Source organism: Macaca mulatta, chromosome 15, assembly GCF_049350105.2.
Source record: "Macaca mulatta isolate MMU2019108-1 chromosome 15, T2T-MMU8v2.0, whole genome shotgun sequence".
In the NCBI taxonomy this organism is placed as follows: Eukaryota; Metazoa; Chordata; class Mammalia; order Primates; family Cercopithecidae; genus Macaca; species Macaca mulatta.
Genome location: NC_133420.1, coordinates 24029512 through 24042548, shown reverse-complemented (window position 1 = coordinate 24042548; position 13037 = coordinate 24029512). Strand labels below are relative to the sequence as shown.

At 41.0% G+C, this 13037-nt stretch overlaps 1 protein-coding gene across 23 annotated transcripts in view; it reads right to left on the bottom strand.

Moving 5' to 3' along the window:
• Positions 1-13037, bottom strand: part of DENND1A (DENN domain containing 1A) — a 544513-nt gene that overhangs the window by 364468 nt on the left and 167008 nt on the right. For all 23 annotated transcript variants that reach the window (XM_077968018.1, XM_015116876.3, XM_077968015.1 and 20 more), the window contains one exon: positions 8523-8642. In XM_077968018.1, the coding sequence (XP_077824144.1) occupies positions 8523-8642 (120 nt within the window). The remainder of the gene's footprint in view (positions 1-8522; positions 8643-13037) is intronic.

Genomic DNA, 13037 nt, shown 5'->3' with positions numbered 1-13037 from the left:
CATTGCCACAACACGGGCAAAACCCTGGGTTGGAGGTCAGAAGACTGTCATTCACCAGCCAAAGAGCTTGGAACAAAAATCTTCCTGTCTTATTCATGTTTCATTTTCATTATTTATAAGATGAGGGTGAACTGTAGTACATTACTTCTGAAAGCTCTTTTAGCTCACCTCTGAGCTCATTCTGCAAGGGCAAGCTACTCATTATGTCTTTTTAAGCTAAATATATACATATAGAAAGAGAGGAGGAATAACCTTTTGAAAGCAGTAAATGTTGCTTTGGTGGTAGGAAGACAGAATTTTCAGTTGAGAGTATAAACTTTGGGTTGGATTTTAGCTTCCAAACCAGATTCCTTAACTTTCTCCTCGAGATCTTAGGCAAGTCACTGCATCTCTCTCAGCCTCAAACCCTTTATCTCTACAATGGAGATAATTTCATAAGATTGCTATAAAAATAAATGAAAATTATATAAACCAGCTGGCATATTAAATAAATGTTGATAAATGCTAATTCCTGCCTTCCACTCCAAATCCTCTGTAGTGAGTTATCCAGTGTTAGTCTATCCATGTCCAAAATGATGAAGTAACATTAGCCATCACCAGTAGTCGCTAGAGGTAGCAAAATGATTGAAGAATGCGGGGTGGGTGGGGAGCAAAAAACAAGGCAGAACTACACTCCCGGAGTTCTTGAGGTGGTTTCACTTCCTGCCCTGTACTAAGCTTCATGAGCATTATGACAAGGAAGTGTTCTGTTTCCAGAACAGAGTGAGAAAATATCACACCTCTTGTAAGGTTTACAACTCATTCCGTCTCAAAAATAAAAAATCTCTTTTAGCCAAAGTCTTGGAGTTCCAAATACCCTACAACCCTAGGGTCAGGTTGCTTGAGGGAAGGCTGTGCCAGGATAGTGTCCTCCAAAAAGGATCAGGAGGAGAAAGGGAGCTTCCCCCTGCAGTGGACAGCCTGAGGCTGGCTGCTGGTTCCAGCCCCCATGGCCACTGCAGAAGACACACCTGTCCTTCCAACTGCGCAGCTTCCCAGCCCTCAAATCAACCTCCAACAGCAGGCCGCTGGGAGTGCAAGGGCAGTTTCAGCTATTTCTCTTTCTTCCCTTCAAAGGTGATTTTCTTTAAACTGTACAGCTTGTTACTACTGTTGAGTTGTGGCTCCCCAGAGGATTATATATGTTTCTAAGTATGAAGGCATCTGTATGGCAATAAAACACGCAACATTCCCCAACCACTTCATTTTTTTAATTCAGAGAAAATAGTTATAACCTCCCACAAAGTGATGTTTGGAAGAGCACCTTGTGCCCTGCACCCACACAAGCCTTTCAGAATACTGAGGAACTCAGAAGGGCTCTGGGCCTAGGAAAGAGCAGCCTCCCTGGCCCATCCTCTATGTTCAGCTTCTGACGGAAGCCATGTTCTGAGACCCACAGTCGGTGAAATTATCAATCTGCCTTAGCAGTGGGGCCTTCTGCCAACTGACCATCCAGAGAATAACAAGAACAACACAGTACCCAGCTTACTTTTAAGGAGAAGAATTAAAAAGAAATCAAACCGTTCCAGAGAGACAGAAACACTCAAAAGGCAAAGGAAAGTCCTCTGTTAAACGGTATGAAAGACCCAGGTTTCCAGAATGGCATTTAAGGCACTGGGAAGAAAGGCTGATTTCTCCCAGAGGGGCCCCAGCTTTGATGCCCAACTGCCCTCAAACATCAGGCTGTGCATTTTTGTATAGCAGGGTACCCTCGGGCGAGACAACCATAAATAGCTTAAAACAAGAAAAGGAGATTCCATCTGTTTCTGGAATATTTCAGCAGCACCTGCTTTCAAGGTAAAAATCTGGGAGCTGTCCCCACAGCCTTCCTCCTGACTCCCTCCCCCACCTCTCAAACACTTATTTCAAACTAAAGCAGCTAACACACAATTCAAAAGGGCTTCTGCCACCGCACCTGCCTGAGGAAACAGAGTCCTTTGATTTTATTCCTGAACTGTCTGTGTTGCTTAAAAACACTGGAACAGTCAGCAAGGGAAGCCAAAGTTCTTAAAACCAGACTCCTTTATTACTTCTAGCTTCTTTTTTGTTCCGTGGAAACGGAGCTTTTCTGTGTTTCAAGTGAAAATGAATGTAACACAGCTAAGAATGGATGCAATGGTCATTCCAGTCATGAGATCAGAAAGTGCCCCAGAAGGAAGAAGGTTCTCACTGAACAACACTCAGGTTTAGACTCAAGTCTATAGGCCAAGTAGCATGGAAGGAAGGACGATCACTATCCTTGTTTTTAAAAGAAAACAAAACAAAACCCCTGCAGTTGAGGTTTGAAAAATCCAGTCTAAATCTGGGTGCTACCTCCAAAGTGACATGCAACATCCCCTCAAACAATAACCAGAAAAACCCAAGCACATTTCACATTCCAAAAAATTACTTTCGCATTGGTCTACAAACATCAGCATCCCTAATGTCTACTCGAAACCAGCTGACAGCATTCCATTTGCTACCAGATAAATCTAAAATCTTGAGCACACCCCTCACAATTGGGCCCCAGACTTCCATGGCATCATCTCTTGCTATTGCTCTCTCTCATTGCATTCTCAGCATCCTTTCATCTTCCTATACCTTTCATTTCTTGGGGCCTTTGCGTATCAGCTCTCACTGCCTAGAGAGCTGTTCTCCCATCTTCCTCCAGGCAAGCCCCCACTCATTCTGCAAGACTCAGTTTAACTGGAACCCATCAGTAACACTTTCTCTTATTCTCAAGTTAGAGATGGGCACTGTCTAATCTGTGACTCTGAAGAACCTTACACATAAATATATTTTCTTAAAACAACACTGATCACATTATATTTTAATTACTTGTTTACATTTTCCCATCCCAAAGATTGAGCAGTTCCTAAAAGAGTGAGGGTAGCAGAAGTGCAGTGGGAGGTGGATATCAAAATCAGAGGTGGTCCGTGAATAGTGTACCTAGAAACATATTAGATTTTATATTTGGTAAATGACAAGAAGTACTTAGTTTTTGTTTTTGTTTTTTTTTTAATTTTGTACTACCAAGTTCAGAAAGTTCAGCTCATCAAAATCTTGGATGACTGTGATATCTGAAGAGTTTGCAAATGGAGACCTGGGGCTAGATCTCTGTGTTTATGTTAAGGGGCCTTGAGATAAGTGAAGGCCAGAGACCAAGTGTTATGTATTGCCCATTCCGGGTATATACTAGGTACTCAGATACTTTTTAATTGAATAAAAATTTATAAAGTTAAACTAAAAAAATTTAGACAGCATCTTGAGGAAAAAAGTTTTTTCTTCCCAAAATGTATAATAAAAATAGAGTTTTATTTGGGTGTAAGGACAGTTACAGCTTTCTTAAGAGCTTCAATAAGATCCCAATGGAAGGCGGAGAAAACTATAGGGCAAATATTTGTGCAGTTCCTTTATAAAAGACAAAAGGTATTTAATTATTGTATGACATATCTCCCCATAACCCTCAAACACAAATTTAAAGCTTTGAACTCTTGTGTTCCTTCTGTTGATCCAGAATCAGAAGTTGGCTAGAAATAGCATCTTTCATTACAGTTTTGGCCTTGATGGAGTATGTGCCATTGGGGCAAATCAAATATCAAATGTCAAAACAAAATTTCAATTCTAGGTCACTTTGTTTTATAATATTGAAAGATTTCAGAGATAAATGCAATATATTGCATCAGACTTAGATGGTGCAATCTGAAAATGCTAAAATGCTCTCACATCCCTGTGTTTATGGAGAGTAACTAATCCATAATAACTGTTCTCCTAGCTGGTGTTTTTAATTTAGTATCAACTCCCATCCAGGAACTCATTAAATAATGTGGCAAATCTCAAGGAGGAGTAAAATTCTTCAGTGACAGGAACTAGTCAACTATGGGAGGAAATAATGCATTTGATTTATAGTGGCATTTGTGTTAACGGGACTTGTTTGGTACAACTAGGTTTCTGCCAAGGTTAGCTGGTATAAAGAGTTCAAACCAATGTTTTTAATGTTTTTTAATAAACATGGGCTTATTTCCCCATTCATTCCTTCATAAAACAAGTACTAGCTAAGTCCTTGTCCTTGAGGAGTTCCCTGACTAGCTGAGAGTGTCAGCTATGAGCCAGAATATTCTTCAATAAACTTTGGATGTATTTATGGGGGAGAAAAAAACATAAAAATTCCCAGCCTTCATGGAGCTCATGCCCTAGTGGGGAGGAACAGAAAATAAAAAGGAACTTAATAAGTAGGTTATGTTGCATAAAGGGTGTCTAAAAATCTTTCATTGTGAAATTAAGTTTAAATTTTAAAATACAGATGGCTTAACCTTTCATGGACAAAATGCCTATCACTCAATATTGAACCTCCACTGTGAGATTAAAAGGTGCATCTCTTATAACTAGCATGAAATGAGTTTGGTAATATGCACCACACTTCTTCCAACAACTATTTCATATTTCCTCTCTGAATTTATGTCCCATGACACTTGTCCTCTCATTCAAAGTCTTTGGTGCCCTGCCCTCCCATTCTTGATGCATTTCCCCTTCTCTGATCACAATGCACACAATATCTTGGTTAAGCATTACACTAAGTGCTGGAGATACATAGTTAATTAAGATCCAGCCTTTACCCCTAAAGAGTTGACCTTCCAATAGGAGGAAAACAAAGGAGGACCAAGGTTATAAGTGTGTAACTGAAGAATGCAAAGCACACTGGGTGTGCCAGAGAGGAAATGATTACCTCTACATGGGGAAGGCTACTCTGTTGAAGTGCCTAGGCTGAGTCTGGGAGGATGGGTAAACATGTGAAAGTAGAGACTGAGTAGTTCATATGGGCCAGGAAGCATAGTAGTTTGGGAGATCAGGCAGGGAGGAAGTGAAGCTAAATCCTGGAACCACAGGGGCTATGTGTGCATAGATGCCATAACAGAGAGCTACATTCCTTAAGACAAGAAATAGAAAGCAAAAGTAGAGGTGGTTTATGAGCACACTTGAGCCATAGCCCTGGGCACACTGTGAAGGGTGATTGGACCTCAAGGCACAGGTTAACTAAAGAGAAAGTATCTGAAGAAAGCAAGGAGACTGAGCAGCAGAAGAGGACAATGCAACAATGTAACCTAGACCCAAACTGAGCCCTCATTCTCTTGGCAGACTTCTCCACTCCCCAATGGATATACTGCCAACCAGTCATCCAGTTTTAACAGTAAACCCTTCCATTTACATGCTAGATTCCGCTTAGCAATGTTCCCAAACCCAACACAGGGAAAGTGTCAGTGGGTGTGCTCTTTATTTCCACACAAGCTGGAAAAGATAGCTTCTCTGCCCTCATATTAGATACTCATAAAGTTCATGTTCCAGAATTCATCTAGGACTCTTGTATTTTTAGCCACAGTCACTATCCTCTGGCACTAGAAAAGCAACAGTAAGAAGACACTATGCCTTGGGATCATTCTGTGTATTAGACACAGCACGCTGTATTGTGATCATCCATCTCCCCAGCTAGTCTGGGAACTCCTCAAGGACAGGGACTAGCTAATAGTAGGCATTCAATTAAGAACTGACACACAAATGAATGAATTAACCCACCGAATTTTTCTCCATAGTTCTAACCTATTATAACAGACTTTAAAAACACATCAATTGCTGCTGTTTTTCATTCTAAAGGATGACAGCACAAAGACTATTCAACTGGCTTCTCACAAATATGAAATCCGTGATCCTACCTGTATAGGCACACAAAGTCACACATCAGAATCAGAGACAAGCAAATTTAAGCGTAAATTTTTAAATAAATACTTTTCTATTATCAAGATTTGCTGAGTGATAGTGCCAGTTTAGAGTATACATACACATACACACACATAGCTTGGAAAGAAACATTGTAACCCAAACATATTATGGGGAAAAACCTTTTTGCAAAACTCTAAGAACTCAGTTTAAGCCTCACCACCTCCAAACAAATACATAGTTGACCTTGGACAAGGCAGGCTTGAGCTGCTCAGGTCCAGTTATACATAGATTTTTTTTTTTTTTTTTTTTTTTTTGAGACAGGGTCTCGCTCTGTTGGCCAGGGTAGAATGAAGTGGCATGATCTCAGCTTGCTGCAACCTCCACCTCCTGGGTTCAAGCGATTCTCGCGCTTCAGCCTCCCAAGTAGTTGGGATTACAGGCACCCCCCACACCACTCCGGCTAATTTTTGTATTTTTTTTTTTTTTTTAGAGACGGGGTTTCACCATGTTGGCCAGGCTGGTCTTGAACTCCTGACCTCAGGTGATCTGCCTGCCTCAGCCTCCCAAACTGCTAGGATTACAGGAGTGAACCCACGTGTCTGGCCAATATGTGGAGTTTTTAAAAGTAAAAGTCACACCTTCCTCTCCTGCCTCCCTTCCACCTCTTCCACCTCTGCTACATCTGAGACAGCAAGACCAACTCCTCCTCTTCTTCCTCAGCGTGAAGATGATGAGGATGAAGGCCTTTAGGATGATCCACTTCCACTTAATGAACAGCACATATATTTTCTCTTCCTTGTGATTTTCTTAATAACTTTTCCCTTCCTTAATTATTGTAAGAATACAGTAATTTATATAAAATATAATATATGCAACATACAAATATGTGTTAGTCAACTGTTTATGTTACAGGTAAGGCTTCTAGCAAACAGTAGGCTATGGATTAGTAAAGTTTTTGTGGGGTTTTCTTTTTGTTTTGCTTTGTTTTGTTTTTGAGATGGGATTTCGCTCTTGTCGCCCAGGCTGGAGTGCAGTGGCACAATCTTGGCTCACTGCAACCTCCACCTCCTGGGTTCAAGCAATTCTCCTGCCTCAGCCTCCCAAGTAGCTGGGATTACAGGCATGCCACGCCACCACGCCCGGCTAATTTTTGTATTTTTAGTTAGAGACGGGTGTCTCCATGTTGCTCAGGCTGGTCTCAAACCCCTGACAACCAGACTCAAACTCCTGACCCACCTTGGCCTCCCAAAGTGCTGGGATTACAGGCGTGAGCCACCGCACCTGGCCATAGTTGAGTTTTTGAGGAGTCAAAGTTATATGCGGATTTTCAACTGTGTGGGGGTACCAGTACCCTTAAACCCACATTGTTCAAGGGCCAACTGTATAAATATGCAGTGGCCTGGCCAGGGCTGAAATATAACAGACAAAACAGACAAAACTGAAAGAGAAATTTTTCTTTAAAAAGAAAAAGATCACACTGTTAAATCCAAATGTAAATAATCATTTACATCAAAGTCTAATACTCCGGGCAGGTAATTCTTGGGCCTGGGCTACTGAGGCGTGCTTGAGAACAACAGAACACACAGAATCTCCCAAAGCAGCCTGCTTGCTAAAGCCTCTCTGGCAGTCATCCTCTCGTGCCCAGGTTACAAATGCTATCCTTGGTGCAGAAGAGAGTCGACTTCACTGATTAAAAGTACTAATGATACTAAGATTTGTATAGAGAAATGCAAATGTATAGCAGTCCAGATTGACAGTTAGTGAGCATGGGAACTTCCAAAGTCAGTCCCTCCTCCCCTATGGTGTGAGAGTATGTGGGTTTGGGGGACAGGAGTCGGTGGGGGAGTCTTTTCTTGATGAGAAGAAGAAAGTGCAGAGGACTAGTGCTGCAGAGAGCTACCCTTTCTGGAATCCATAGAGGGTCTGGCCTTTTATCCCCAGGCCCAGGCCCAACTCAAGCCTGGGGGCCCGGGTTTTGTCATGGGCACCTCCAGCTGCCGTGCCCTGACTGCTCCACACGAGCAGAGAGAGACAGGAGGCAGGCCCCTCTGACACCTACTTAACTGAGGCAGATGGAGAGGGGAGCATGGGGGATGCCTTTACTTCCCCCTCAGGAGGCGCCCAGCAGGAGTCCACAGAGCCAGCAGCTCCAAAATTGGATTTCCACACATCCTCCCACCCCAGAGCATGGCTTACCCCTCTGGCAGAAGGAAACAGAGCCTTAAGCAAGTGTGGCTCTGGTGTATGAGGGGCTTTTAGAAGACCTGAAGAAGCCTTCTTACACGATTCTGCACTTTTTTCAAATCTCTGGAGAAGCAGCCAAAATGGGACACAGTTCTTCATTCACTGACCCAAAGGGGGCAAGGGTGTTACTTTAAGGCGGACACAGTCTGTGTCTGCAAGATGTCCTGAGCCACAGACACATACTTTATTAATAATCTTACATACACAAAATGTCCAAGAGAAAGTCTAACAGGCTAATTTCTGACAGTTCCAGATAACAGCAGAAGGCACTGAAGCCACACTGAGTTTCTGGCTTCCACAAACTACTCAGAAGAGATGGTCCCCTTTCCCACCCAAGGGATGTGATACAAATAAATAAATACAATTATCTGCAGAACTTACAGTGCAAGAACAACACTGTGAAGTCCTTCTCCCCAAATGCAGTGACTTGTGGGAAACAGATAGGAAAATGAAATGAACAGCTGGAAGATTTAATTATGGAAGAGTAACGCAGAAGCTGACATTGCTTCAGAGAATGAGCCAACAGCCCAAGCCTTCTCCCTTACCTTAAGATACAGAAGCAGCTCTTCGCTCCTGAAGATAAGCGGCAGAACCCGAATCTCTGTTTGCTGTCAATGTCAGTGAGCACGAACGTGAAGTTCTGGCCAACTTGACTAACTGTGAGGCTGCAGCAAAGGCAGAACAAAGGGGAAAATGAATGTGCAGTAAGTTTCTTGATAAAGTATCTAATCACAATGAGTCGTTGAACTTATAACATTTCCTCTCTCAGTGGAACTCTTAAAATTTACACACTTCAAGGGAACAGACTGTAAGCTAGTTAAAAAAAAAAAAAAAAAAAAAAAAGACAGCTGGCAGCCCATTCTAGTGACCACCTCAGAAATCAAATAATCAGAGCTATCATACCTTCTCCTTATTGAGTTCAGTCTCTGAGGCAGCTCTGTTAGTCAGTGCATCAATCCCGAAAGGTGCCCTCTATTAACCTCATTTTGCTGATGAAGAAATAGTCTAGAGAGGCATTGCCTAAGGTCAGCTGATCAGTGGCAAAAAGCTGGATTTTAACCCTCGCTCTGATTCCACAGGCCACTCTACCAGCTTGCTGCTAACAATCCTCACCTGAGAACTTCCCTAGTTCAGATAATAAGAGTGCTTGCCAGAGCAGAAGGTAAATGTTACTATGTGCCAGCCACAAAGTTAGACATCATATATGCGTCGACCATCTCCCTGACTCTCATGACAACCACAAAATTTAGAGGATGTTCCCATTTTACAGAAAAGGAAACTAAGGACCAGAATAGGTGGTAACTGAATCACATTCACACAGCTACAAAGGGTAGGAGCTGAAATTCAAACTGTTAAGAGGGCATGCTTAGGTGTTACTTTCCTAAATTTCTATATCTTTCATAATTTCTGAATTTATGAGAAACATATTTCCTATTTTAGAGGACAGAAATAACCAAAATGTCTAGCATTGCATGGTGCTAAGAAATGGAAACAACATTTTAAAGAAACACATTTAAAGAAAAAAGCTAAAAATGTATCAATACAAAAATTTTAAAACCACACATAAGCGCAACATTCAAACATCTATTTTTAAAAAGTTTAAAAACATAATACTAATCAGATTACAGAAACTCTGTTTTGTTTTGAGATGGAGTCTCGCTCTGTTGCCAGGCTGGAGTGCAGTGGTATGATCTCGGCTCACTGCAACCTCTGCCTCCCAGGTTCACACAATTCTCCTGCCTCAGCCTGCTGAGTAGCTGGGACTACAGGCGCCCGCCTCCATGCCCGGCTAATTTTTAGTATTTTTAGTAGAGACGGGGTTTCACCATGTTAGCCAGGCTGGTCTCGATCTCCTGACCTCATGATCCACCTGCCTCAGCCTCCCAAAGTGCTGGGATTACAGGCATGAGCCACCGCGCCCAGCCACACTCTTTTTTTAAAATTGTAAAATGTCTAAAAATCCAGTTTTTAAAATCAGTTTACCAGTTAGCTTGGATTTCATTCCATTTTAAAAATCTAAACATCCCACTTCCGTCATAGTTATGGCGGCTAACTACATAGTTATGGCACCTCCCTGCCCAGCTGTTGCTGCTAGAGCTTGTAGACAAAAGAATTCACATTGTGGTGAAGAGCAATAAAGAAATTGTGGATACTCTTCTAGGACTTGATGACTTTGTCAGTATGGACTGGAAGAGGTCACTGAGTTTGAAATCACACCAGAGGGAAGAAGTATTATTGTTGTTATTATTATTATTATTACTTTGAGACACAGTCTTGTTCTGTCACCCAGGCTGGGGTACAGTGGCACAATATTGGCTCACTGCAACCTCTGCCTCCCAGGTTCAAGTGATTGTCATGTCTCAGCCTCCTGAGTAGCTGGGATTTCAAGTGTGCACCAACACACCCAACTAATTTTTGTATTTTTAGTAGAGAAAAGGTTTTGCTGTCTTGGCCAGGCTGGTCTCATACTCCTGGCCTCAAGTGATCCGCTCGCCTCAGCCTCCCAAAGTGCTGGGATTACAGGCATGAGCCACCACACCTGGCCAGGAAGAAGTATAATTAAATCAGAGCAGATTTTGCTAAGTGGAAATAATATAATAATGCTGGTTCCTGTCAGAGAAGAACCTGAAGAGTGAATGGGTTACCCTACCTTATGCTAGATTCAGTTTTGTCTTATAACGGCAACAAAATAGAATGTGCTTTTTTACCTTTAAATGTTTAGATCCCATAAAGCTAAATTTCGCATTAAAGGGAAATGCTTTGAAGATGTATATCCATTTTTGTAAGTAATGGTAATTACCTCAGAAAAAGAAGAGTTTTTTCTCTGAAGATTAAAATAAAGGTATTTTTGGTTAAAAAATCCAAATTCTAATACCTGAGTTTATATTAACATAATATGCTAGAATTCAACACTGAGTTATTCAAAGGAACTCATCAACTCATATTGTATTTTACAAAGCATATTCAAATTGGTAAAATAGTCAAATCTATGCTATAAGCTATTAATTACTTTATAAATTATCAGAAGAAATTTAAAAATAATGGTTTACCACCAAGCTTTTTCCAAAGGCAGAATTCTTATTGAGTCTTTGGGTATGATATGAATTAAGTTTTCAAAGATAGGGTAGACTTTCTAAAACTCCCTTATACAGCCACATAAATAATTAAAATTAAAGAATTTTCAAGGTATTCCAATACAAAGGCCAATGGACTCTGCCTGATCATATTTAAGGAGACAACTCCATCCCTTAGAGAGTGGTTAGAGAGTATAAGAAAATAATTCAGAAAGAAAAAGTGTTCCACTCTCCTTATTTAACTAGGAAGGTGAACAAAAACAAGGTGGCAATTTAAAAGCAACGTGGTCATAAAGCAGGTGTAAGTAATGCTATCCCTCCACCTTCCACAGCCAGGAGAAGAAACACATTTCTATAAAAGTTATAGGGCCGTCAAGGGGACACCAAACGCTACCTTCTTATGGCTGTTATGTTTTATCTATAAAGCTTGGATACTGTGTTACTATGGTGATTTAATACTATGTTTTAAAGGGGGATTATATGATTAATTTTAACAAGGTTGAGAACTGAAGATGTGTGAGAAACAGCATTCTAGCTCACATAATTAAAGTGATTGGGGAGAAAAGTGGGCCTCAATGGGGGAGGGGAAATCCTGTTTTATTAAAATATTTAAAGCAACAGGTCTGGACGATTCTAAGTTACAAATAAGGTTTGCTTTCAAGAAACACTACTACGTGATCATACAAAACCTGAGTGTTCAGTGTTTTAACTCAGGTTTTGATTTCACTTCTAGAATGTTTAAAATGAATACTCTCTAAGTATCATCCTAGAAAGGAAGGGTATTGATAGGACTGGATGAAAAGAAAAAACACCCAGGATTCTCCAGGAAAAAGACAGAGACTGAGCACACCTGACTTGTGAATTGTGTGTCATTAATTTCCTACTCTCTTTCTGCTCCTATTAAAAATGCTGGAAATGTGTTTAGTTACCCCACAGGCTCAGAGAAAGAATCATTACTCATTTACCTGGTGCAAATCCCAACCTAATCACTGACTAAAGTTAGCAAGTTACTTAAAACCTTTAAGCACCTGAGTTTCTTCACCTGGAAGAACAATGCGACACTACCATCCAACCCAAAGGATGTTTTGAGAATAAATGGAAATGAATTTAGTATAAAGGCCAGTCCAGAGTAGGAACAATTAAAAAGAGGGATGCAAGCTGTTGCCAACTGTGAAAACTAAAACTCACATTAAAAACTAGGGTTAGAATCTTCCTGATTCAGCTTTATAATACCTGTGAATAGAGGAAGAAGTCTGCTTTCTCTCTCTCTCATCTGTTGCATATTTTTCAGGAAAGAGTAGTCCTCTGGGTGACCAAGTGACTGATGCTTGCATTACAGTGAAAAAGATTCTTTTGGGGTGCCACAAGCTTACTTATTCCCAATTGATTCACTTTTTCAATTCGTGGTGGAGTGAAGTAGAAGTCAACAAAAGCCTAAAACCAGTAGGCTCTAAAAGATTGTTTCCTTGGACAATTTCCAATAAACTAAAGGTCTGGCAAGGGAAGTCAAACAGGGTAACTTAAAGGGTTCTGAATCTCCAAGGAATTTATCATTCTCTCTCTCCTACTTGCTGGGGTAGTCTATGGGAGTGTTCACTATTTCTCCATACAAATGACCTTGGGGAAAGGGTCTGCTTCCTTAAAGTCTGCAGTTTTGTGTTTACCTCAGCATCCACAATTTCCACAGGAATCAGAGATTTCAGGATGATAAAAGCTAGGAGAAACCGTCTCACCCAATTGTCATGTTTCACAGATAGGAAAACTGTTATTTAGGGTTTACTTTCATTTTGTTTTCCAAGGTAATCAGGACTAAGACAAAAATCCAAGCCAACTTCTGGTTCAAAGTCCTTTCCATTCTGCCACGCTGCACTAAACACAATGAAAATCCTCCCTGGGAAGCTTTCAACTTGGTTTAAGGAACTAAGGTATGCGAGGAATTCAGATAGTTGTCTTAACAAAAAACCATATTTTTCACTAAGCCAGGGA